General features: G+C 43.7%; 1 protein-coding gene across 5 annotated transcripts; it reads right to left on the bottom strand.

Annotated features, from left to right (window-relative positions):
* Positions 1-26,513, bottom strand: LOC311026170 (NLR family CARD domain-containing protein 3-like). Of its 5 annotated transcripts, none has more exons than XM_084029544.1 (12): positions 26,399-26,446; positions 23,853-23,958; positions 22,937-23,059; positions 17,145-17,211; positions 16,769-16,988; positions 13,967-15,770; positions 11,711-11,884; positions 9,788-9,961; positions 7,181-7,354; positions 4,558-4,731; positions 3,617-3,663; positions 227-1,882 (listed from the first exon to the last, which is right to left on the bottom strand). In XM_084029544.1, exons 2-12 carry the CDS (start codon positions 23,939-23,941, stop codon positions 1,344-1,346), a joined length of 3,585 nt encoding a protein of 1,194 aa, XP_083885670.1. In that variant the 5' UTR covers positions 23,942-23,958; positions 26,399-26,446; the 3' UTR covers positions 227-1,343. The 5 variants fall into 5 exon arrangements, with proteins under 5 accessions (XP_083885674.1, XP_083885673.1, XP_083885670.1 ...); XM_084029545.1 differs by having other exon boundaries at positions 228-1,882; positions 23,853-23,955; positions 26,399-26,513; XM_084029547.1 differs by lacking the exon at positions 9,788-9,961 and having other exon boundaries at positions 222-1,882.
* Positions 26,514-27,524: the final 1,011 nt, after the last annotated feature.

The following is a 27,524-nucleotide window of genomic DNA, read 5'->3' on the forward strand; positions in this document are numbered from 1 at the left end:
CTTTGTCTGGATTATTGTTTGAGTTTTGTCCACGCTTTGGATTGGATCTTTGTTTTATAGTGTTTTTGCCCCTGTGGCCTCCCTGAGTTTTTGGACTTATCATTTAAATAAACATTTTAACTGCATTTGGGTCCATACCTCCTTCAATCATAGTACATCCGTGACAAAAACACAACAACATTAACAAAAACACGACCACATTAACAAAAACACAACCGCGTTAACAAAAACACAACCACGTTAACAAAAACACAACCACGTTAACACATTGTGGGAGTCTTTGGCCAAATCCCAAAGTCCCCCTAAGGTCTAAGTCCTGAACCCTCAGGGACTTACCTGATGTCACCTGGTAAACGGTTGAGTGTGAGAGGCTGTGAGGACTTGAAATGGTAGAAATACAAATGGGACAGCACTCGGTATGTCACTTTACTTTGATGACACAAAATATATGATCTAAAAGTGTTGGGTTTTATTTCACGTTTTACAGCCTGATCTGAACCTCTTCCAGACTCTTATCATCCCAGACCAGACGTCACTCAAATAATGTGTTTACTTCAATAAGCTAAATTAAAATAACTGGTTGATGATTAAACCAGGTGTGTAGGCTATGATGACATGCCTATGATTTCAAGTGTTTTAGGTTCCATATTAAATCTCATACATACATTTAAATGTAACTTAAATCTAAATGTAACTTCCTTATTACACAGAGCTTTAGTCTTTTTATTATTTCAGTCGTTTGTTTTAAATCGACACATTCTCTCATCTTGATCTTAATCAATTTCCTTTTGACGGAGGTTCACTGCAGCAAAGTCACCATTTATACCCAGACACGTTCACATGCATCATGCAGCCGTCTTCATCAGCTGGTCTGTGTATCTCCAACATCACCCAAGAGCAAGCGTTATAAAGCGTTGATGAATGGAAAATCACAGCTGCAGCATCATCATAGTTTATAATTCCTCAGTGGATTTAACAGGAGCATTTTCTCCAACAATGAAGAAACAGTTTAATATGTGTTTTTATTTGTAATATGTTAAATACATTATGTTTTCTATTCTAATCTGTGTGTGCTCTGTGTTTCATGTTGATGGTTTTCACTGGACAGCAACTATTTGCTCCAGTCACTAATGCATGTTCCTCAACACGACAAGGTTCAGTCTAAAGACAAAGCCATCCCGATATACTCCATTCATTTAAGTACATTTACACAAGCATTAATACATTTACAACAAGTACAAGGAGGAATGAACCTGACTGATTACAAACTGCTATGTTTTCATTCACATCTTTGCATCGACTCTGAATGTAATCACAACGCTTTGTGTTTGTTGTGAACAGTTTCAGAGACACAGAGACACTGATGATCCAGACCAGACTCTAAACCCAGGATAAAGAGGTTCAGTGAATGTGGTGTTGAAGGTGTGGAGGTGGATCAGTTTGTCAGAGGAGACTTCGTAGAAGGTCAAAGTGCCAGCAGGACAGTCCAAGTACACTGCTACCACATCAGAGGAGGAGGAGGAGGAGGAGGAGGAGGAGGAGTAGGTGATGTATGTTTCTTTGTTTTTGTGCCAGACAGAGTAACCACCACCATAACAATCCAGACTCCAGGACTGATCATTCCCTCCAAACTCAGAGTCTTTTCCTCTCCTCTTGATTCCTCTGTAACTCACTGATATATCAACCTCTCCTCTCCACTTGACCTCCCAGTAACAGCGACCAGTCAGACCGTCTCTACACAGCAGCTGAGGCTCTGAGACAAATCTGTCTGGATGATCTGGATATGACTGGTCGTCGTCCACACCTGTCACCTTCCTGTTGGTGTCGTCCAGTTTGAGGTTTCTGCTGACTGTGTTTGTGTCCAGTTCCAGTTCACATTCATCTGATGGAGAGAACAAACACAATGCAGCTAAAGGTTATTGTTGGAGACAATTGGGTGTGTTTGTTTGTGTTTAAAAGCTTAATAAATATACTTTGGGTATTAGTATATGACATCACAAGGGGGCGGTAACTTGATGGTGATGGTCACGTCATACATCTCATTGATAAATAGGACACCGGTGTGTAGTGGTGTGTGTTTTGTTGGATGGCAGAGAAAAACACAGTGTTGGGGAACTAGCAGGAGCAGATTCGGTTATTAATAGATCATTATTAATATCAATACTCAGTCTCAATATTAGGGAGTTTGTACTCAAATGCCAATAATTAATAACTATTAGAATATGAGTACAAACAGTTGAAGGATTAGTGAATTCTTCACAGAGAAGAGGTTGATATCATTCATTCTTATACAACATTAATAAACACAGCAGTATGTTCATAAGGGGTTTATTAACAATAAACAAAGAAACATACACTAAGTCCAAGTGGCCTATCTAACTAAATACTATACAAGTGTGTGTGTGTGTGTGTGTGTGTGTGTGTGTGTGTGTGTGTGTGTGTGTGTGGGTGTGGGTGTCGACCAGTCAGCCATGTGGAGTGGGGGTGTTCTTTGTGGGAGGCCGTGTGGTCCTGCCTGGAGAACAGGTTTCTATATATGTGTATAATTAGTGTAATATATGTAGAGCCGTTAGGAAAGTTGGATTAGTGAGAACGCAACCTGTCTGTTCTGGATCACTGACGATCAACAGACTAAACAAAAACACGACAAAATTACATCGTTGGTCCTAAAAATATCACAGTTTGGCCTTAAATTACTAAAGATTGTGTCTCTGGACTAATGTGAGCTACTATCTAGACCTCTAGGGGACCACAGGCAGTCTCTGGTTCCTCCACATAGTCTGGTCTGGTCTCCTAGAGCTACTATCTAGACCTCTAGGGGACCACAGACAGTCTCTGGTTCCTCCACATAGTCTGGTCTGGTCTCTGGACTAATGTGAGCTACTATCTAGACCTCTGGGGGATCACAGACAGTCTCTGGTTCCTCCACATAGTCTGGTCTGGTCTCTGGACTAATGGGAGCTACTATCTAGACCTCTGGGGGACCACAGACAGTCTCTGGTTCCTCCACATAGTCTGGTCTGGTCTCTGGACTAATGTGGTCTACTATCTAGAGCTCTGGGGGACCACAGACAGTCTCTGGTTCCTCCACATAGTCTGGTCTGGTCTCTGGACTAAAGTGAGCTACTATCTAGACCTCTAGGGGACCACAGACAGTCTCTGGTTCCTCCACATAGTCTGGTCTGGTCTCTGGACTAATGTGAGCTACTATCTAGACCTCTGGGGGACCACAGACCCAGGAGACAACATCTGGTTCCTCCATTTAGGATTCAGGGATGTCAGGACGACAGGAGGACGATCTCAACGCTGAGACGCTTTAGAGACACAGAGGAATTTATCTCTTGAGTTGAAATATTTAAACTCACACAAACACGACTACGTGAATTTTGCGTGTTTGTCTCCGTTGCCGTCCGGCAGGAATTGCCGTCCGTTTGTGTCTCTGCGTTGACTTTGTGTGTAATTGAGTGTGAAAATGTGGCGTTTGGTGTGAACACAACACGACATCTTTACAGCCACGAAGAAACAAACGCTCCATCCTGATAGAAACGTGATCATCGGATTTCAGTCATGAACACGTTCAAATCTGGAGCAGCTGAGTTACTGAAAACATACTCACACTTCCTCACACCAGGTCTCAGTCTCTGCTGTCCCCCATGGTCCACCCTGCAGGAAGACATTCAAAGACCTCAATCAGGTCCACCATTAAACATGAACCCCAGTTCCTCAGTCAGAGACGGAGACACAGTCTGGAGCTGTTGTCCATCTGTCCTCACCTGAGCATCCAGTCTGATGTCTGTCCATCTGTCCTCACCTGAGAGTGTCCAGTCTGGTGTCTGTCCATCTGTCCTCACCTGAGTGTCCAGTCTGATGTCTGTCCATCTGTCCTCACCTGAGAGTCCAGTCTGATGTCTGTCCATCTGTCCTCACCTGAGAGTGTCCAGTCTGATGTCTTTCCATCTGTCCTCACCTGAGAGTGTCCAGTCTGATGTCTGTCCATCTGTCCTCACCTGAGAGTCCAGTCTGATGTCTGTCCATCTGTACTCACCTGAGAGTGTCCAGTCTGGTGTCTGTCCATCTGTCCTCACCTGAGTGTCCAGTCTGATGTCTGTCCATCTGTCCTCACCTGAGAGTCCAGTCTGATGTCTGTCCATCTGTCTTCACCTGAGAGAGTCCAGTCTGATGTCTGTCCACCTGTCCTCACCTGAGAGTGTCCAGTCTGATGTCTGTCCATCTGTCCTCACCTGAGAGTGTCCAGTCTGATGTCTGTCCATCTGTACTCACCTGAGAGTGTCCAGTCTGGTGTCTGTCCATCTGTCCTCACCTGAGTGTCCAGTCTGATGTCTGTCCATCTGTCCTCACCTGAGAGTCCAGTCTGATGTCTGTCCATCTGTCTTCACCTGAGAGAGTCCAGTCTGATGTCTGTCCACCTGTCCTCACCTGAGAGTGTCCAGTCTGATGTCTGTCCATCTGTCCTCACCTGAGAGTGTCCAGTCTGATGTCTGTCCATCTGTCTTCACCTGAGAGAGTCCAGTCTGATGTCTGTCCACCTGTCCTCACCTGAGAGTGTCCAGTCTCCAGTGTGGACCCTCCAGTCCAGCAGACAGCAGCTTGACTCCTGAGTCTCCTGGATGATTGTAGCTCAGGTCCAGCTGTCTCAGATAGGAGGGGTTGGAGTCCAGAGCTGAGGCCAGAGAAGAACAGCCGTCCTCTGTGATGAGACAACCTGACAGACTGAAGACACACACACTACTGTCACTTCTGGGGACTTTACATAGACTTATGTCCATTTGTCCACCTTTTTTAAAATGAGAGAAAGTGATATTTGTCTTTTGCTGCGTTGATGTTGTACTGGGTGGGATAAGCGCGGCTGAGTGATGGACAGAGATGGACAGAGGAGGAAGTTAAAAGAAAGACAAGAGACGAGCTGAAATGATTGAGAGAGAAATTGAAGCGTTAGAAAGAGAAGAAACAACAGTTGAAACAGTCTATGTGGTCTGTCTTCAGACCTGGTGTGCCAACAAAGATCTGGTATTGATTTTAAACCATCGAGCAAAGAAAAAAGGCTGTAATTCAATAACATTTCAACAATGTTTATAGTTTTCATATTGAACTGGAGGAATTATGAATAACAAGTACTCTGATAATAACAGTAAAATACAAAACACAGCTTTGAAAATGTGCTTCTTAAGAGTCTCAGAACATATGAGGCATTCAGGTGTTCAACTGCCAGTTGGAAGAAAAGAGTCTGTCTTGATTCAAAGCTCTGTTCTCACTGTCAGCGTTCCTCTTTGAGAGCAGCCGTGTGAACTTATCTATCGGCTCTAGATCTCACCGACCTGACTGACGTTTATCACCTCCACTCTCTGATCCATCTGTCAGCTGTCAGTGAGTCTCCTCAGTTGTCACCATAGAAACGTCACTCACAGAAACTCCAGTTTGCACAGATTTGATTAAGTTCAGAGTTAACGTTTCACCCCGTTGCATTACTGGGTAATTTAGTGTTTGTGAGTAGCAACCAGTGAGATGATTTAGCCTCCAACCATCTGAACCAGTGTAGTGATGCTAACGCTGCAGCAGTAAAATGGAAACGCTCCGTCATCATTTCATAATTCTCAATGATCTATCAGTTATGGGTCTGGGTCCAGATAGGACGGGGTCTGGGTCTGGATCTGGGCCAAGCTCCACCTCTTAGTGACCCTTGCTATAGAGTGCCGAAGCGGAAGCAGGAAGTAACGGCGCCATGGGTCCTTTCGGAGCGAAAAAAATGAATGGTGTTCAATGGACGGAAAATAATTATTATCTGATCCCCCGGTCGTTATGCCTTGGATTACACAAATGTTGTTTATAGGCTTAAATTATAATTTTCCATGTCAAGAGTTTGACCGTTTATTGTGCAATTCTTCAGTTAAAATTCATTGAGAAAACACAATGATAAAGACTACATGTTGTGTCGCGTATGTGACGTCACGTCATCGCCCTTTCCCCATCGGCGAAGTTGAGGCTCTCCACATGACCCGACTTATAGTGGTTCTCCCCCCTTTCGATACTTTTATTCTGCCCTTGGAAAAAAGCGGTGAAGTGGAGCAGAGAAACAGCCATCTCGGCGGACTTCGGACTCGGCGGGTGGTGACGTATATCATTCGCGACGAGAACAGCGAGGAGCTGTAGTTCACAAAGCGGCTCACACAAAACCTAACTTTATCAAAACTCTTCGCGCTTAATTGTCGTCTTCTTTGCGTGAAAAATTTTCTTTAAATATCACAAAGAACATATGTGAAATCCATGGCACAATTCAAACGGGACCAGAAAATAATTTGTATCTACCCATTGAATCGCATTGATATTTTTTTGCTTTTGAGGACCCATGTCCCGGAAATGGAGGGGCGGGACTTCACCACTCTATAGAGCCTTTTACAGTCATTGTCATCATAAATGTGTGTGCACATGTTGGTGTTAAAATGGCGTTTTGTCTCCGCCGTGCAGACGAGTTAGAAGCTTTAAACTTTGAATTAAAACTGTCAGCAGCATCAAAATGTCTGGTTGGTTCATGTTCAGTTGTCAGAGTTGATATTCCAATCAGGCATCAACCTCTGGTTCAGAGAAGTGAAGTCAAGCCTGAAGGTCCTTAAAGCTGCATTCTCTCTGCTGGCCACTAGGGGGTGTTTCCATGAATAATATGTCTTCATTGCATCTGCATAGCTTTGAGTCTGCATGTGGGTCCTCCCTGCTGCTTCAGCCACCGTGACAAGAATATTAGTTCATTTCATATAAAACTCAATAAACTCAACTGTATAGAAAGTGGTTCAAACTGGCTCCACCTTGACAGCAGAGACAGTCTGGTGTTGTAGTTCAGGCTCACATGTTCATGGAGTGACGTTCACAAACGTAGACTGACGTTTGCAACAGCATTTATAAACGCCAGGTGGATTTATAAAACTATTAAAACATGGAACGGCAGGGAAAAGATAAACAAGAGGTTTGGTTTTGACAAAAGTTTTGTTTTGTTCTTTTGCTGGCAAGTCGTTAGCAGCAGAAACAGTATTTCATCAGCCATGTTAACAGATTAGTAGCAAACGTGTCTTTTTAGGAATACGTGAATATAAATAAGTGAATATTTGGTGCATGTAAACACATCATTGAAAGCTTCATAGGTAAACTTCTCAAAGTAGTTGAATCTGACCTGAGAGTTTCCAGTCGACAGTGTGGACTCTCCAGGCCAGCAGACAGCAGCTTCACTCCTGAATCCTGCAGGTCGTTGTTACTCAGGTCCAGGTCTCTTAGACTGGAGGACTGGGAGCTGAGAACTGAGGACAGACCTTCACAGCTTCTCTCTGAGAGGTTACAGTCACTGAGTCTGAAGAGGAACCAGAAATTAGTGATGAAACAATTACAAACAACTGTTCATCCCCTCAGGTTCTAACTGACATTATTATCATAATTAAGTTATTCACATATTCTTATTCTATGACAACTTAGTAACATTATGTGAGGTGTTTTATTTAGGAAACTAAAAGGTTCTATTTCCAAAGTCAAACCACCTTGGTTTTCTAAGGTTCTACTTGTGAGCCAATCAGCAGGTCAAATGCACACAGGAGGACCAATGGGGTTGTGCTTCTTTGTCATGTTGCTGTGGTTGCTCAGTGGCAGCAGCAACAAGGAGCAGAGGAAATGTCACGCCAACACAACGCTTAGAAGAAACCTCAAGATCAAGCCTTGTGAAAGACAGCAGGACAAACACCAGACTAGTTCAGTCTTACTAATAAGTTTATTTTCATTGTTAGCTACCATGCTAGCCAGCTAACACTGGCTTCCTATGATTAGTATGGCAACATTAGGAATATATAGGAAGCTAGCATTATCTGGCTAGCATTAGCATATGAAGCTGGGAACCCAAACGCCGTCCTGTCTGAGATCATAGCCTCGTCTCCACAGAATGAGAATCTCAACACTGACACACAAAGCGTCACACAAGTTCTTGGTTCGTGAGACTTCTGTGAATTCACCTTGTATGTGTTATTTGTGTCATTTGCGCTGCCCATTGTGAAATGGCTTCTATTCACGTCTTTGATTGACTTTGTATGCAATTATGCTGCGTGACAAATTCACTTTGTGTCTTGTGTGAGCAGCATTGGGGTTAGAAGGTCCTGTTTGCATTAAACCCAAGAAGAAGAACATATTTGAATCTTATGTATGAAAAGGACTTGTTCTCATATAACTTTAGCAGTTGCAGTCTGATGTCTGTCCATCTGTCCTCACCTGAGAGTGTCCAGTCTGATGTCTGTCCATCTGTCCTCACCTGCAAATCTCCAGTCTGATGTCTGCCCATCTGTCCTCACATGAGTGTCCAGTCTGATGTCTGTCCATCTGTCCTCAACTGAAAATCTCCAGTCTGATGTCTGTCCACCTGTCCTCACCTGAGTGTCCAGTCTGATGTCTGTCCATCTGTCCTCACCTGAAAATCTCCAGTCTGATGTCTGTCCATCTGTCCTCACCTGAGTGTCCAGTCTGATGTCTGTCCATCTGTCCTCACCTGAAAATCTCCAGTCTGATGTCTACCCATCTGTCCTCACATGAGAGTGTCCAGTCTGATGTCTGTCCATCTGTCCTCACCTGAGAGTGTCCTGCTGATGTCTGTCCATCTGTCCTCACCTGAAAATCTCCAGTCTGATGTCTGTACATCTGTCCTCACCTGAGAGTCCAGTCTGATGTCTGTCCATCTGTCCTCACCTGAGAATCTCCAGTCTGATGTCTGTACATCTGTCTTCACCTGAAAATCTCCAGTCTGATGTCTGTCCATCTGTCCTCACCTGAGAATCTCCAGTCTGATGTCTGTACATCTGTCCTCACCTGAGAGTCCAGTCTGATGTCTGTCCATCTGTCCTCACCTGAGAGTGTCCAGTCTGATGTCTGTCCATCTGTCCTCACCTGAGAGTCCAGTCTGATGTCTGTCCATCTGTCTTCACCTGAGAGTGTCCAGTCTGATGTCTCTCCATCTGTCCTCACCTGAGTGTCCAGTCTGATGTCTCTCCATCTGTCCTCACCTGAGTGTCAAGTCTGATGTCTGTCCATCTGTCTTCACCTGAAAATCTCCAGTCTGATGTCTGTCCATCTGTCTTCACCTGAAAATCTCCAGTCTGATGTCTGTCCATCTGTCCTCACCTGAGTGTCCAGTCTGATGTCTGTCCATCTGTCCTCACCTGAGAGTGTCCAGTCTGATGTCTGTCCATCTGTCCTCACCTGAGAGTGTCCAGTCTGATGTCTGTCCATCTGTCCTCACCTGAGTGTCCAGTCTGATGTCCGTCCATCTGTCCTCACCTGAGTGTCCAGTCTGATGTCTGTCCACCTGTCCTCACCTGAGAGTGTCCAGTCTGATGTCTGTCCACCTGTCCTCACCTGAGAGTGTCCAGTCTGATGTCTGTCCATCTGTCTTCACCTGAAAATCTCCAGTCTGATGTCTGTCCATCTGTCTTCACCTGAAAATCTCCAGTCTGATGTCTGTCCATCTGTCCTCACCTGAGTGTCCAGTCTGATGTCTGTCCATCTGTCCTCACCTGAGAGTGTCCAGTCTGATGTCTGTCCATCTGTCCTCACCTGAGAGTGTCCAGTCTGATGTCTGTCCATCTGTCCTCACCTGAGTGTCCAGTCTGATGTCCGTCCATCTGTCCTCACCTGAGTGTCCAGTCTGATGTCTGTCCATCTGTACTCACCTGAGAGTGTCCAGTCTGATGTCTGTCCATCTGTCCTCACCTGAGAGTGTCCAGTCTGATGTCTGTCCACCTGTCCTCACCTGAGAGTGTCCAGTCTCCAGTGTGGACCCTCCAGTCCAGCAGACAGCAGCTTGACTCCTGAGTCTCCTGGATGATTGTAGCTCAGGTCCAGCTGTCTCAGATAGGAGGGGTTGGAGTCCAGAGCTGAGGCCAGAGAAGAACAGCCGTCCTCTGTGATGAGACAACCTGACAGACTGAAGACACACACTACTGTCACTTCTGGGGACTTTACATAGACTTATGTCCATTTGTCCACTTTTTTAAAATGAGAGAAAGTGATATTTGTCTTTTGTTGTGTTGATGTTGTACTGGGTGGGATAAGCGTGGCTGAGTGATGGACAGAGATGGACAGAGGAGGAAGTTAAAAGAAAGACAAGAGACGAGCTGAAATGATTGAGGGAGAAATTGAAGCGTTAGAAAAGAGAAGAAACAACAGTTGAAACAGTCTATGTGGTCTGTCTTCAGACCTGGTGTGCCAACAAAGATCTGGTATTGATTTTAAACCATCGAGCAAAGAAAAAAGGCTGTAATTCAATAACATTTCAACAATGTTCATAGTTTTCATATTGAACTGGAGGAATTATGAAGAACAAGTACTCTGATAATAACAGTAGAATACAAAACACAGCTTTGAAAATGTGCTTCTTAAGAGTCTCAGAACATATGAGGCATTCAGGTGTTCAACTGCCAGTTGGAAGAAAAGAGTCTGTCTTGATTCAAAGCTCTGTTCTCACTGTCAGCGTTCCTCTTTGAGAGCAGCCGTGTGAACTTATCTATCGGCTCTAGATCTCACCGACCTGACTGACGTTTATCACCTCCACTCTCTGATCCATCTGTCAGCTGTCAGTGAGTCTCCTCAGTTGTCACCATGGAAACGTCACTCACAGAAACTCCAGTTTGCACAGATTTGATTAAGTTCAGAGTTAACGTTTCACCCCGTTGCATTACTGGGTAATTTAGTGTTTGTGAGTAGCAACCAGTGAGATGATTTAGCCTCCAACCATCTGAACCAGTGTAGTGATGCTAACGCTGCAGCAGTAAAATGGAAACGCTCCGTCATCATTTAATAATTCTCAATGATCTATCAGTTATGGGTCTGGGTCCAGATAGGACGGGGTCTGGGTCTGGATCTGGGCCAAGCTCCACCTCTTAGTGACCCTTGCTATAGAGCCTTTTACAGTCATTGTCATCATAAATGTGTGTTCACATGTTGGTGTTAAAATGGTGTTTTGTCTCCGCCGTGCAGACGAGTTAGAAGCTTTAAACTTTGAATTAAAACTGTCAGCAGCATCAAAATGTCTGCTTGGTTCATGTTCAGTTGTCAGAGTTGATATTCCAATCAGGCATCAACCTCTGGTTCAGAGAAGTGAAGTCAAGCCTGAAGGTCCTTAAAGCTGCATTCTCTCTGCTGGCCACTAGGGGGTGTTTTCATGAATAATATGTCTTCATTGCATCTGCATAGCTTTGAGTCTGCATGTGGGTCCTCCCTGCTGCTTCAGCCACCGTGACAAGAATATTAGTTCATTTCATATAAAACTCAATAAACTCAACTGTATAGAAAGTGGTTCAAACTGGCTCCACCTTGACAGCAGAGACAGTCTGGTGTTGGAGTTCAGGCTCACATGTTCATGGAGTGACGTTCACAAACGTAGACTGACGTTTGCAACAGCATTTATAAACGCCAGGTGGATTTATAAAACTATTAAAACATCGAACGGCAGGGAAAAGATAAACAAGAGGTTTGGTTTTGACAAAAGTTTTGTTTTGTTCTTTTGCTGGCAAGTCGTTAGCAGCAGAAACAGTATTTCATCAGCCATGTTAACAGATTAGTAGCAAACGTGTCTTTTTAGGAATACGTGAATATAAATAAGTGAATATTTGGTGCATGTAAACACATCATTGAAAGCTTCATAGGTAAACTTCTCAAAGTAGTTGAATCTGACCTGAGAGTTTCCAGTCGACAGTGTGGACTCTCCAGACCAGCAGACAGCAGCTCCACTCCTGAATCCTGCAGGTCGTTGGTACTCAGGTCCAGGTCTCTCAGACTGGAGGACTGGGAGCTGAGAACTGAGGACAGACCTTCACAGCTTCTCTCTGAGAGGTTACAGCGACTGAGTCTGAAGAGGAACCAGAAATTAGTGATGAAACAATTACAAACAACTGTTCATCCCCTCAGGTTCTAACTGACATTATTATCCTAATGAAGTTAAATGATGTTTAACATGTTTGTTCATCAGGTTATTGTTGCAGCTGGGTGGCGTATTAGGCTCCATGGTGAGGTTAACGTCACACTGTGCCATCTGTTTATTTCTGTCTGAGTCTTCTTTCAAGACTCTCTGACTCCGTTTCACCAATCAAACGCAGCCAGGCAGTCACATGACAGCACACAAACTCTCCACGCCCGGTTATAGATAGAACTCTTTTAACGTTTTTTAATTCTAAATCCTTGTCATTCAGAGACAAATGTGCATAAATATGCAAGTGTATGTGCAATCATTTATGGAGGAGTCACAATATACCGCCCACTTTTTGAAATCCCCCGACTTTTACCGTCTAAAGTCAGTGAATCTGTCGATCCTATTTAAGTTTCACTTTCAGTTGTGAATCAGTTCCTTTCTGAATGTTTCTGATGTGAGATTCTGTTTGTAGCTGCTCATCACGCAGATTCTTGTGGGTCGAGTCATTCTTATGTCGACAAAACTCAGAGAAAATTTAGAATAAATATCTTCGACATGACTATCCATCACTGTGTGTGTGTGTGTGTGTGTGTGTGTGTGTGTGTGTGCGTGCGTGTGTGTGTGTGTGTGTGTGTGCGTGCGTGTGTGTGTGTGTGTGTGTGCGTGCGTGTGTGTGCGTGCGTGTGTGTGTGTGTGAGTGTGTGTGTGTATGAAAGTAAATCGATGTCAAAACACTTAGAAAGACGCGCAGCAGCGTGTGTGTGAACGCATGGTTATTTGTTATGCGTGCGTGCGTTGTCGTGCGCAGGTTGCGTAATGTAGTTGGCCTGTTCATTTCAGTCAACCAGGGGAGGCAACTACATTACGCGTTCAAGTTACGCGGAGTAGGTGCGCACAGCAGATCAATTCCGGCCGCGCAGCATCAGAATCTGCGACCGCACGTGCGTGTGAACGCGTAACAACATTTGTCAAACAGTGAGAGACAGACGTGCGCACGCTGCTTCATATGTACGCAGCTTCTTGTTACGCGTGACAGAGTCTGCGCACGTCGTTTCCGCGTACATGTGAGCGCCTGACAAAAATGTTCAATTATCTTCATGCGAGCGTTAATGCGTGCGTTCGCTAAAAAACGCATGAATGTTACGCGTAGTTACTCCGCGTAATGTGATCACAGGCGTGCAGCAGCCATCACGCGTGAACGTGCGCGTGATTCTGACGCCATAGTGTGTGTGTGTGTGTCGGTGAAACAGACAGAGAGGAGAGACGCTGGATGAAGCGGTGAGCTGTGTTTTTTCTTTTCTTTCAGCTGAGGTAACAAACGCTTCATGTTAGAGAAAGCATTGGTTTTTATGTAACTGGGGTTAGCTGCCCTTCCAACGTCTATGCCTCCTGGTAGTCTCTCAGATCACCAGGTGCGGGGCCACAATAATCAGAATTTACTCAGAAGTTACTCAGTACTCGAGTAGTTTTTTCACTAAATACTTTCTTACCTTTCTTCAGTAACTATTTGGAACTACTTTTTACTTTGTTACCTTTTGCAGTTGGGAAAACCAATCAAATGGTTCAGAATGCAGATAGAACCTTGTAATTCCAAGATGGATTGTTGTTTTCTGAATCCGTCCATCTATTTTCTACCGCGTATCCTGTATTTAGGGTCACGGGGGGGCTGGAGCCGATCCCAGCTGTCATTGGGTGAAGGCAGGGTACACCCTGGACAGGACGCCAGTCTATCACAGGGCTAACATGTAGAGACAAACAACCATTCATACTCACATTCACACCTACAGGCAATTTAGAGTCATCAATTAACCTATCCCCATCCTGCATGTCTTTGGACTGTGGGAGGAAGCCGGAGAACCCGGAAAGAACCCACGCTTACACGGGGAGAACATGCAAACTCCACACAGAAGGAACCCGGGCCGACCCGGGAATCGAACCCAGGACCCTCTTGCTGTGAGGCGAGAGTGCTACCCACTACACCACCGTGCAGCCCTTGTTTTCTGAATGAAAAACTATATTTACAGAGCTTTGCTGGAGGCTTGGACCACCGGCAGCAGCCTCAGAAGAGCCTTCTCTGAAGCAGAGTATTCCTTCAGGTCAAACACGTCCAGATGTTTTTCTGATGACAGTAAGATGAAGACCAGAGCTGACCACTGACCAGGAGACAGTTTACGGGAGGAGAGACGTCCTGAAGTCAGATACTGTTGGATCTCCTCCACCAGAGAACGATCATTCAGTTCATTCAGACAGTGGAACAGATTGATGCTTCTCTCTGGAGACAGATCCTCATCAACCTTCCCCTTGATGTACTGGACTGCTTCCTGATTGGTCTGTGAGCTACTTCCTGTTTGTGTCAGCAGACCTCGTAGGCGTTTCTGATTGGTCTCTAGTGACAGACCCAGAAGGAAGCGGAGGAACAGGTCCAGGTGTCCGTTTGGACTCTGTAAAGCCTTGTCCACAGCTCTCTGGTGCAGATGTGTTAGTTTAGGTTTGTCTCTGGAGACTTTAGACCACCAGGAGGTTGTTGGTTCGTCTGCCATCAGATTGACACCAGACTTGATGAAGGTCCGATGGACATGAAGAGCAGCCAGAAACTCCTGAACACTCAGATGGACGAAGCAGAACACCTGGTCCTGGTACAGTCCTCTCTCCTCTCTGAAGACCTGTGTGAACACTCCTGAGTACACTGAGGCTGCTTTGATATCGATGCCACACTCTTTCAGGTCTGATTCATAGAAGATCAGGTTTCCTTTCTGCAGCTGCTCAAAGGCCAGTTTTCCTAGAGACTTAATCATCTTCCTGCTCTGTGGACTCCAGTGTGGATCCGTCTCAGCTCCTCTATCATACTTGATGTTCTTCAGTTTGGACTGAACCACCAGGAAGTGGATGTACATGTCGGTCAGGGTCTTGGGCAGCTCCCCTCCCTCCCTGGTCTTCAACACGTCCTCCAGAACTGTAGCAGTGATCCAGCAGAAGACCGGGATGTGGCACATGATGTGGAGGCTCCGTGAGGTCTTGATGTGGACGATGATCCTGTTAGCCTGGTCCTCATCTCTGAACCTCTTCGTGAAGTAGTCCTCCTTCTGTGGGTCAGTGAACCCTCTGACCTCTGTCACCATGTCAACACACCCAGGAGGGATCTGATTGGCTGCTGCAGGTCTTGTGGTGATCCAGAGGCGAGCGGAGGGAAGCAGTTTCCCCCTGATGAGGTTTGTCAGCAGCACATCCACCGAGGTGGACTCTGTAACATCAGTCAGGATCTCGTTGTTGTGGAAGTCCAGAGGAAGTCGACACTCGTCCAGACCGTCAAAGATGAACACAACCTGGAACCCTTCAAACCTGCAGATTCCTGCTTCTTTGGTTTCGGTGAAGAAGTGATGAACGAGTCCCACCAAGCTGAACTTCTTCTCTTTCAGCAGGTTCAGCTCTCTGAAAGTGAATGGAAACGTGAACAGTATGTCCTGGTTGGCTTTGTCTTCAGCCCAGTCCAGAGTGAACTTCTGTGTTAACACTGTTTTCCCGATGCCAGCCACTCCCTTTGTCATCACTGTTCTGATTGGTTCATCCCTTCCAGGTGAGCCTTTAAAGATGTCTTCTTGTCTGATGGTCGTTTCTGGTCTGTCTGGTTTCCTGGATGCCGTTTCAATCTGTCTGACCTCATGTTGGTCATTGACCTCTGCAGTCCCTCCCTCTGTGACGTGGAGCTCCGTGTAGACCTGCTTCAGGAGGGTTGGGTTTCCGGCTTTAGTGATGCCCTCAAACAAACACTGGAACTTCTTCTTGAGGTTAGACTTGAGTTTACGTTGGTACACTGCACCAGCGGTTCCTGGATAAACATCAAAGGAACCCAGTTAGTGGATCCTACAGACCCTTTTACAGTCTATGAACAAGCCATGTGTTAGAGCCATGTATCCCTATAGTCCTCAGTAGTAGTGACTTCATGAGCTTCTTTCATGATTAAATCAGAACTATTGGACACAAAATCAATCAGGTGCACCTGATGAAGCCAACAGAAGTAAAATAAAAGACATTTACAGGACAAACAGAACTGGAAGGATATATAACCCTTTGAACTGCAGCTGTAAAGCTCAGTGAGTCAGTCTAGAAATAAAGAGCCTCTTGTATCGCCTCAATGTGCAGTTTTGGTTTTGAAAGGAAAATTCACCAGAATGAGATTTTTAAGGCAACAAAACATTAACACTGACCTCTGGTGGCGTCTGCTGGTCACTACAACACATCACAATACAGCATCATAGAAAGAGACGTTATTGATGACGGTGTTGAAAATAGTACCGTTGGGATTTTTAAATATCCTGGTAGACCGTAATCCTCCACGCTGAGACGCCACCATTGAAAACATGGAGGTGTCCTCGTAGAAGCCTGTTTTAAATACATTTTTGTTTTCATCTACCAACACTGGAGTTATACGAGCTGTAAGTCACCAGTTAACACGGTCACCGGGTGAAGTGAAACACCTGTTCCTCTGAAACGGTCGTGATCCTGTCTGAACTCTGTAGAACTTGAGTCTGTTGGAATATCGATTCTGACAACCGAACACGTAACAAGCAGACATTTAGATGCTACTAACAGTTTAAATTCACTGTTTAAAGCTTCTAACTCGTCTGGATGGTTGAAGCAAAACAACATAAACGTTGACATCATGCGTACGCATATTTATGATGACATCGGCTGTAATCGGGTCTGTAGACAACCAGAGAACCTAAACATTGAAGTTGTGTGCAGCCTATTAGGAGAAATATGAAGTTCTTCATATTGAATCCTTCTCTTCTTTCCACCATGTTGAATCTGTTAAAATCCTCTTACCCATCAGCACACAGTCAGCCAGCTCCTCCTGCTTCATTCTCCTCAGGAAGTGCACTGTGATCTTCTGAAACGCCTCTCTGCTCCTCCTCTGCTCTTCATCCTCACCGTCCAACAACTCCTCGTCCTCACTCTCCAAGCATTCTGGGTAATCTGGACTCAAGACCTTCTGGATCTTCTTCAGCTCGTTCTTCACAAAAGTGCTGATGTTCTCCTCCAGCAGCTGGAACAGAAGGATAAACTGAACATGAACTCTAAAGAACCCAAAATGGGATTCATGTGTGGGTCTGAGCAGCATGGAGACCACTAGAACCTGTTCAGCATTGAGTCTGTAGTTGATGTGGTTAATAGTGAAAGGTGAGCTTGTACATGTACTCACCATAAATATGGAGTCCAGGTGTGTTTGATGCTGCCGGGTCAACGGAACCTCTGAGATCTGCTGAACTCTGTGGAGAAAACCAGTTTAAAGAATCACTAAACCACAGACTGGAGATCAGAAGTGGATGTCCTCATGGTGACATTGCCTGTTGGTTTGTGGACTACGGTTTTGAAGCCTCAGATTCTGCACAAAGGGTGGATCTGATGAACACAAGCGGCAGAGCGGAACCCAGAGCAGCAACCTTACTGGATCTGGATCCATCTGGATTCTGGTGTGAAGCTGCTAACAAAGTTAGCTTCATAATTCAAGGTCAACTTTACAGCTTAGTGTTAAAGTCATCTTAGTAGCTTACCTGCATCGGTAGCATGGTAGCAACCTGCCAATCAGCAGGTAAGCCCCGCCCCCTAAAGCATCCCCTGCTTTCTGGTCTGTTGGACTCTAAATGGACCATAATGTACTAAATGAACATCATGCTGGATTAAAGAAGACTTGAAACTAGAGATTGAGACCATAAACTCATGTTTACAATGTAGGAACATTTTCTCATAGACTTCTATACAACTAGAGAGGAGTCACCCCCTGGTGGCCAGCAGAGAGAAGTAGGACCATTTTCTCATAGACTTCTATACAACCAGAGAGGAGTCGCCCCCTGGTGGCCAGCAGAGAGAAGTAGGACCATTTTCTCATAGACTTCTATACAACCAGAGAGGAGTCGTCCCCTGGTGGCCAGCAGAGAGAAGTAGGACCATTTTCTCATAGACTTCTATACAACCAGAGAGGAGTCGCCCCCTGGTGGCCAGCAGAGAGAAGTAGGACCATTTTCTCATAGACTTCTATACAACCAGAGAGGAGTCACCCCCTGGTGGCCAGCAGAGAGAAGTAGGACCATTTTCTCATAGACTTCTATACAACCAGAGAGGAGTCGCCCCCTGGTGGCCAGCAGAGAGAAGTAGGACCATTTTCTCATAGACTTCTATACAACCAGAGAGGAGTCGCCCCCTGGTGGCCAGCAGAGAGAAGTAGGACCATTTTCTCATAGACTTCTATACAACCAGAGAGGAGTCGCCCCCTGGTGGCCAGCAGAGAGAAGTAGGACCATTTTCTCATAGACTTCGATACAACCAGAGAGGAGTCGCCCCCTGGTGGCCAGCAGAGAGAAGTAGGACCATTTTCTCATAGACTTCTATACAACCAGAGAGGAGTCACCCCCTGCTGGCCAGCAGAGAGAAGTAGGACCATTTTCTCATTGACTTCTATACAACCAGAGAGGAGTCGCCCCCTGGTGGCCAGCAGAGAGAAGTAGGACCATTTTCTCATAGACTTCTATACAACCAGAGAGGAGTCGCCCCCTGGTGGCCAGCAGAGAGAAGTAGGACCATTTTCTCATAGACTTCTATACAACCAGAGAGGAGTCACCCCCTGGTGGCCAGCAGAGAGAAGTAGGACCATTTTCTCATTGACTTCTATACAACCAGAGAGGAGTCGCCCCCTGGTGGCCAGCAGAGAGAAATAGGACCATTTTCTCATAGACTTCTATACAACCAGAGAGGAGTCGCCCCCTGGTGGCCAGAGAAAAGAAGTAGGACCATTTTCCATACTTTGCACTTAAATGTCAAAATCTGGACCTGAATCCACCAACAACAATACTAAATACCAGATACATTGGTTATGTGAATGTTGGCTTCTCAAACCTGCAGTAAAACTCATTCAGGTCTTGGACCAGATGGTGTAGTTGGTGGTGTAGAATGTCTCTCTGGTTGCTGCTTGCTTGCCTTGAACGGCCTTTTTGAGGGATTAAAGTCAGAAAAGATCAAAGTTCCAATGTTGCCTATGCCTTTGCTTCCCATGAAAACCTGAATCCTGGCCTGATCCAGTACCTGACATGTATCCATTTCTCCTTTCGTACCTGTTCCTGGACTTTGATCTGTTGCCTGTTCCTGATTCCTCTGGATTTCTTTACCTGTTTGGACCAAAGCGGTCTCATTCCAAATGCATCAAGTACCCAGTTTGGTCAGAGCCCCTTGGAGTCTGATGCCGGGTTTTCTAGCAGCTCCGATGTAAACCCAGCTTAGCATATTTTAGCTTAGCTTAGCTTGCAGTAGCTGTCACGTTAGCCAATTTAGCGTCTCACTGACTCTTAACTTTTCTCTGGCTGGTCTAGACCTGATTCATCCTCTAAGGAGGGTTCAGGATTAGTTCTTACCTTCCATCATCAGCTTGTTCAGTTTTAATTTCAATAGGGGGATCCATAGACCAGTCACTCTTCATGGACACACAGCTGGGTCCAGGTCCAGGTCCAGGGGAGTCCAGGGGAGTCTGCATGACCTGCTGCATGACCTGCTAGCATCCAGCTTCCAGCCACCTGGCTGACCTGCTAGCATCCAGCCTCCAGCCACCTGCATGACCTGCTAGCATCCAGCCTACTATCATCTCAAGACCCCAAAGCAGCACTGCTAAAATCTCCAGGCCTACAATCTGCAACCCATCTCAAGTACTGTGACATATACTAACCATGTCAGGTAAAATGTTTGCCCTCCTGGCCTTGTTCTTTATACCTGTGTGTGAACATGAAAGAATTGGGAAAAGTTGTGAGAGTGTGTCTTTGCATACAGTGTACTTGCTAGATAAATCAAAGGTGACCAGTGCACAGGAGCTGACAGGCTCCCAGGGGTGCTTGGTATCTTGTGTATGCCCTATCCTTAAACAAGCAAACTTTCAGCATCTGTTAAGCCTCCTCCTGTTAAATGACTATTTCATCCCATCCGAAAACTCTTGGCCTGTTTTCTTAAACAGATCTGATATTATAAAAAACACAAAAAATGACAGACACACACTTAGGTGTGTCATCATGCTTCTGTTATTATCAGGGAATGTGCAGCCTAATCCAGGGCCTGCCACCACAACAATGTGTTTACAGACCCCTGCAGACTTTTTAGATAGAACTGGTATTGGTTTTATCCATATGAACGTGAGAAGCCTATTGCCAAAAATGGACATGGTTAAAATTTGGGCAAATTCTACAAATGCTGACATTATGGTTATATCAGAGACATGGCTGAGTAGACCTATTCCAGACAGTCATGTAAATCTGGATGGGTATAACCTCTTTCGTGCAGATCGCCGCGCTAAAGGTGGAGGAGTGGCAATCTATACAAAAAATACATTTCAGACAACAGTTCTTATATCAAAGTCAGTTCCTAAACAATATGAATTACTTGTGTTGAAAGTTGAATTTACTAAAGGTTGTGTTATGACAATAGTGGGATGTTATAGACCTCCGTCTGCATTAAAAGATACATTAACCTCAATATCAGAGTCCTTGGCTAATGTTAAACACAATGGACTGGTTTTCATAGGAGATCTGAACTGGGACTGGTTGTCTCCGGTCTCGGATCCTTTTAAATGTTTTTGTGATGATGCACACTTGACACAAATGATAGAATCTGCGACAAGGCCTAACCCTAAACACCCTGAAAAGTCATCGCTTATTGACCTGTTTCTGACAAACTGTCCTCTCAAATACAAAGCCACTGCTGTATTTGCAAATGACATCAGTGACCACTGTGTAATTGCTGCAGTGAGAGATATGAAGCTTCCAAAAGTAAAACCACGTATCATAACCAAAATGAATTTTAAATATTTTTGTGAGCAAGCCTTTTTACATGATCTTTATTTATGTGACTGGGTAAAAGTTGGTCTGATGCCCGACTCTGATATGGCTTTGTCTTACTTTAAATCCCTTTTCCTAGACATTACAAATAAGCACGCTCCTCTTAGAAAATACAAGGTTAAAGGCCGTGTCAATCCATGGTTCACTGATCACCTTTCTGATAAAATTCATGAGCGAAATCTAGCTTGGGCAACTGCAAGAAAATCCAAAAGGCAGTCTGATTGGATTCATTTTCGACATCTGAGGAATAAATGTATGTCCTTGATACGTAAAGCTAAATCAGACTACTATATTAAAGAAATGTCTGACATGAAAAATACATCTAAATTCTGGAAGGTTTTTAAGTCCATGTCATCAAGCACAAGTGACAGTGTGTTACCAAAGGAAATTCGGGTTGAAAATGAAATCATTACAGACAAAACAAAGATGTTATATATTCTAAATCAGCATTTTATCGCCTCAGATAAGCTGTTTGAGAAGGTAATGCCACTTAAAACGGCACAAAACTCCTCTTACTCCGAGCAAAAGCTCCCTTTTGACTTTAATGTTACTCCCATTACAATTAATGAAGTACGTGATGCTCTGAAAAAGATAAACATTAAAAAATCAGCTGGCCCTGATGGATTGGATCCACATTTGTTGCAGATTGCTGCTGAGATTATTGCTGAACCATTAACCCACATTTTTAACCTGACTATAGAAAATGGTCAAATTCCGAAAATTTGGAAGGCAGCCAACGTTGTTCCATTGCTGAAGGGTGGTGATCCAGCAAACGGGGTTTGCTAACCCTAACCCTAACAATTATAGGCCTATATCCAAACTCTCAGTGCTTGGCAAGATTTTGGAAGGACTTATTAGTAATCAGTTAAAGGAGTTTCTATCGAAAAATTGTATTCTAAATGATCTGCAATCCGGGTTTAGAAAGAAACATGGTACTGTCACTGCTACAATGAAGGTTCTAAATGACATAATAACAGCAATTGATGAGAAAGAACACTGTGCTGCACTATTCTTAGACTTATCAAAGGCTTTTGACACAGTCGACCACTCTGTTTTATTACAAAAGCTAGTGAACATAGGATTTTCCTCAAAATCAGTTAAATGGTTTGAGAACTATCTGAGTGATAGAACACAAAGTGTCCAAGCTGACGGTTTATCGTCTAGCTGTAAGAATATACACTATGGTGTCCCGCAAGGATCCATTTTGGGTCCTATTTTATTTATAGTTTATATTAATAATTTGTGTTGCAATGTTACAAATACAAAATTCCATTTTTACGCAGATGACACCATTATGTATAGCTCTGCTTCATCCTTAGCAAGTGCAACTAAGGACCTCCAATCGGCTTTTAATGTTGTTCAGCAAAACCTACATGGATTAAGACTTGTACTAAATATTGACAAAAGCAAAATGATCTGCTTTACAAGAAGTAATATAAAATCAGATATGGATGACAACCAGATTGTTACTCTAAACAACAAAGTGATAGAGCGAGTCGCAACCTACAAATACCTGGGCTTTTTTCTAGAAGAAAATCTCTCTTTCAAACACCACATTGAGTGTCTTACTAAAAAGCTAAGAATTAAACTGGGTTTCTTGTATAGAAATAAATGTTGTTTTTCTTTTGGTGCCAGGAAGAAAATTGTCCAAGCCGTTCTTTTATCTGTTATTGACTATGGTGATATTTTATATATGCATGCAAATTCATCATCTCTGAAAATGCTAGATTCTGTGTACCATGCAGCATTACGGTTTGTCTCAAACTCTGGCTTCCGAACACACCGTTGTAAATTGTATGAGAAAGTTGGTCTGTCTTCCTTATACACCCGTAGGATGGAACACTGGTATATGTTTCTTTATAAGGCAATATTGCACGATCTGCCTCCGTATTTGTGTTCTCTAATGGTTCCTAAAACAAACAGTGCTCGTATCACTCGGTCTAGCAGTTTGATTATGTATAACGTTCCTCGGACTCGCACTACGTTTGGTGAAAGTGCTTTTAAATCTTTTGCCCCGTCATCATGGTGTAAGCTACAGGAACACCTTAAACTGGAATACCTAATCACCCTGAACAATTACAAAAGCAGGATCAAGGACTATTTAACCACAAACAGTTCTTACCTTCCATCAGCAGCTTGGTCACCTTTAAAGACAAAAGGGGGATCCATAGACCAGTCAGTCTTCATGGACACACAGCTGGGTCCAGGTCCAGGTCCAGGGGAGTCTGGTCTCTGCTGCTGCATCCTGATACATTAAATACAATTTAAGAAATACTTTTACTATGATATTATCCCAATACAATATTATCATGATACATAGGTCACGATATGGAGGAAACCCCCCTTCCTATCTGCAATGTCATGAGTGGTGCAAATAAACATAAAATGATCCTGCTGTCAAACTAAGTAGTGTGAGGGGCAAGTTGCATTGTGGGAGATGTTTGGCAGTTCAGACCATCACATTATTCATTCAACAAATGTTTCATGTGTGTAAATTACAAACCACTCAGGTGGAAGATTCCATCAGCTGTTGTGAGTTATTGTTGATCGACACTGTGTTTTTGTGGTCCAACAGACCAACAGAGAAAAGATCTGAATTTCCAGTTAAACTTTCATTCCTATCATATCAATATTTGAAGCTGATCAGCTGAAGTGTCAGCAGGTTACAGCGTCAGGTCCAGGTGTGTGTCAGGTTAATATTTAATCTGAATATTTATTTGACTTTACTGCTTCTTCTTCTCAGACAACTAACAGTATTGAAGGCATTTAAAGCTTCTGGTCTCAGTGATTGTTCACCAAAGTGAAATCAAATGGATTCAACAGGAGAGTCAACACTAGATTCAGATCATCCCCTACATGGACTACAAAGGTCTGGACCAAGACCTGGTTCTTCACCTCAGGACAGTCAGTTAATAAAAAGGTTCAGTTTTAAACTCAATAAAGGGATCTAGTTAATATTATGTATATTTATGTTGTTGAGTGAGAACCATGATGGTGGAGTGATCTGAGTCCTGGACACTTCGAGATCCTCGTCTCACCTCTGAGCTTTGGTCTGGCTGTCATGTCTCCCATCCTGAGTGGTTTTAGAGGGAAGGACTCCGTCCTCTCGGTCCTCACACTGATTCATAGCAGAGTCTCCACCTGCTGGCAGAGACGTACACTGTCACTACGGCAACACTGACAACAGAGAGGCAAAGTCCCGCCCCTTCCTGTGTCTCCAATGGGACCTCATTTCTTGAAAACTATGAACGGTAGTTAACGGTGAGACCAATAATGTTTTGGTCCCGTTTGAGTTGTACAGCGTCCAGACGACAGCAGGAGAATCTCAAAGGCTTTCAGGACACAGCGACACACAAAGTTACCGCTCCAGTTACAATATTTCAACTGACTCAAATACGCATTTAGTCCTTGTGTTAGTCTTTGAGCTTTTCTTCATAGATAACTTTAGCTTCAATGCTAACATTTTATTCACATTGTAAATAGCTCAGACTTTAATGTCCAACATGAAGCAGTAGGGATGAATCCCTGTTGTCGTTAAACACCGTTGTCGTCCTGTCGTAGGGAGTTAGACCTTGTCCATGTGTTTTTGTTGGTTTCTTTTGTTATCGGATTAGCTCGAACTCCGGTCAGGAAGTTACATTGTTACGTTTATTGCTTTGGCCTTTTGTTCGACATGAACTTCCAACAAAGTCTCACAGCAATTAGTGAAACAGTCATGGAATTGTAATCTAGTCATTTGTATACATGGACATGAATTTTACATTTTTTTCCTGGCATTCAGCAAACTGTTTGTACATTCAGTTGGTCGACATTATGCCACAAAACCAATGTTAGCTTTAGAAAACAAAACCAACAACAAAACCAACGTTAACTTTAGACAAAAAAAATACTACATAGAAAGAATGAAATACTGCATAGACATACAGTAGTACACAATGTTGTTTAATGGTTAGATGGGTGTTTTCAGGGACATTTTATTCAGATGCATGCTAACTGACCACGTTGACTTCAACTAGCATTGCTAATAAACACTTACAATAGCTCAAAAAACCAAAACATTTGAGGCAATGCCCTTTAGACGTATTGAAATGACTCTGTGTTTTCCTCAAATCTGACTGGCTTTTTAAACATAGGGAACCTTTAATTTAATTGCAAATGACGTAAAGGATTTATTTGTCCGTGTTTTCTGTTTCTTGTGTTTAACAGATAAATGAGAAGTTTCTGAGATGCAACGCTGAACATCTGGAGGCAACATTCATGCAGTGATTGGTCAGTCAGTCACGCACATTAAATAAACATATACTCCTAGTGAACGCATTCACAATGAATGTGGGTAGTTACTGTCCTTTCACCGGTGTTGACAAGAAGACATTTTTTACTTTGTCTTCTAACTAACAGATCCATGTCACCCAATCAACATGAAGAGAGGTGGACTACGAGTACCATGGGGACGAGAGCCGAGGACCTTCTCGAGGACTACCATGCAACTATTATCTTCACTGGTCATTCATCAACGCTGATGATTAGCTACTCAGTTTATTATGTCACGTTGGTGGTGGACTTTATTTGGGCCGAAGAACGCGACATAGAAACGAGTTTGAATAATTTATAGTTGAATTAGAATTCCTCAATTTCTGTTATTGCATTAAAAACTGATTTTGAATCACATACGTTGAATTTATGGTTGCAGTTATTTTTTTAAATCTTTTTTTTTCTTTACAGTTTATTAGGCGACATGTAATTCTGTAGTTTTGATTTAGTGTATTTCACAGTAAAAATACTTTGTTAGTAATTATGAAAGTAATTATGAAATGCCAATAATTATGAAATGCCAATAATAGCCATGCGGTCCGCATGGCTACTATTGGCAATTTTGGCTGAGGCTGCGGCGTCAGCGAGGGAGGGGGGGATTGTGGCGAGTGATCGCCGAGCAGTTTGGGATTGGGGACGTACTGCAGTCGGGGTGAGAGAGAAATGCATTTACACCGATAATGTTTCATCATTCGTGGCCAGGGCATGAAACTGGCACCCGCCCACACGCCAAATGCGGGTAGCTTTTGTGATTGGCGGGTGAAACTGTCAATCTCGCTGCCACATTGGCGGGAAGCCAATAAGACAACACAACACTGAGCAAGTGTCGGCGGCTAGTTCAAGCGGCAACTCCACTGTTATACAGTACAGAGACTCCAAAATCACTACACACACCAAGGGTCTCCTCGTTGTCATACAACAGCTGTTTTGAAAATATGTGCCTTTTTATAATTGTGGTGATTTTTTTAATGGTATTAATCATGACTATCTCCTATATTGATCAATAACTCCACTGTTATACAGTACAGAGACTCCAAAATCACTACACACACCAAGGGGTGCTTTTTTCAAACTTTCAAATCATGGACTACAGCTTTAAAGTATCCACAGTAAAAGTACACAGTGTTGTACTATAATACATGATGTGCTTAGATTATTCTTACTGATGCATTCAGGTGGAAGCTGTATTTTACAGCTTCAGTACATTTACTGCAGTAAAGACTGAACATTGTCTCATTCTTGTATGTTTGAAATATCAGAAACTGTCACTTACCAAACTGTTCACATGTAGGAGAGACGACAGGACGATGTGTAGCAGATCTCAGACACCAGGAAGTAACCAGAGTTTCAAGTATGATTTAAACCAGTTTAGGACTGTGCCAGGCAGCCCCACCCATGTTTCCAGAATGCCTGATATGTCGTGGTCCAGTGGCGCCGCCAGGATTCAATTTCAATGTACGCCCAGAAACGGCAAAATACAACAACAAATGGAAAAATACTTTTTTAAGACAAAATCGAATGTTTTCAGTATCAGTGAAATCAGTAGCGTATATCATGGTGATAGGCCCCGGCAGGGGCGTGTCTATAATTTTTTTCTTGGGGGGGCAAGCTAGGGGCACAGACTGTGGAAGGGTGGCACACTGAAATGACATTTTTTTTAAATGCCCCAAAGTCTTACAACATAATAAACAGTAGGCTGAGGTATAAGTTTCACTGGTATCTAAGCCTACCTCTTTGTTAACTTACAGAGACAGAAACCACCAGTTGTGTGTAGTTATGAATGACTTTATTGCAACTCTAACAACATGTTAGAAAACTATAGATTATCTGAGCCTTTGGTCTTGATCTTAGACACAAACACAAATAATACAAATACACTTAAACAAATCAGTCTCACTAAACACCAAAGCACTAGTCTGCCTGTACATGTGCCATTAATGTGAGAATTAAATCAAAGTTATATTATTTACAGTATTATGACAGCTGAATACGCCTGTTTTGGTGTTGATGGGCGAAGCGTTCAACAAAAGCATCCAAGTTCAACGACCTTGCCCTCCTCCTCTCAATACTAAACAGTCCAATATTGCTAAGCCTGTCATCATTCATTGTTGTTCTCAAATGATTTTTTATCAGCTTAAGCGCTGAGAAGCTGCGCTCGCAACTGGCACTGCTAACAGGCAAAGCTAAAGCTATCCGACACAAGTGAAAAAGCTGATGAAAAACCTCTTTGTATGGTTCAAGGAAAGATGTGAAATCCAGGATACTGGATAGTTCAGTCCCACACTGTGCCTTTCTCTGAATGACCTTCTTTGCCTGATACAGCTCATGTTTTAGGTCCTCAACATCACAGTCAAAAAGACAGCCAAGACGTAAAACTGTTTTCTCTTCTAAAAAGCTTT

The sequence above is a fragment of the Eutrigla gurnardus genome (genome assembly GCF_963514095.1).
Source record: "Eutrigla gurnardus genome assembly, chromosome: 15".
Lineage (NCBI taxonomy): Eukaryota > Metazoa > Chordata > Actinopteri > Perciformes > Triglidae > Eutrigla > Eutrigla gurnardus.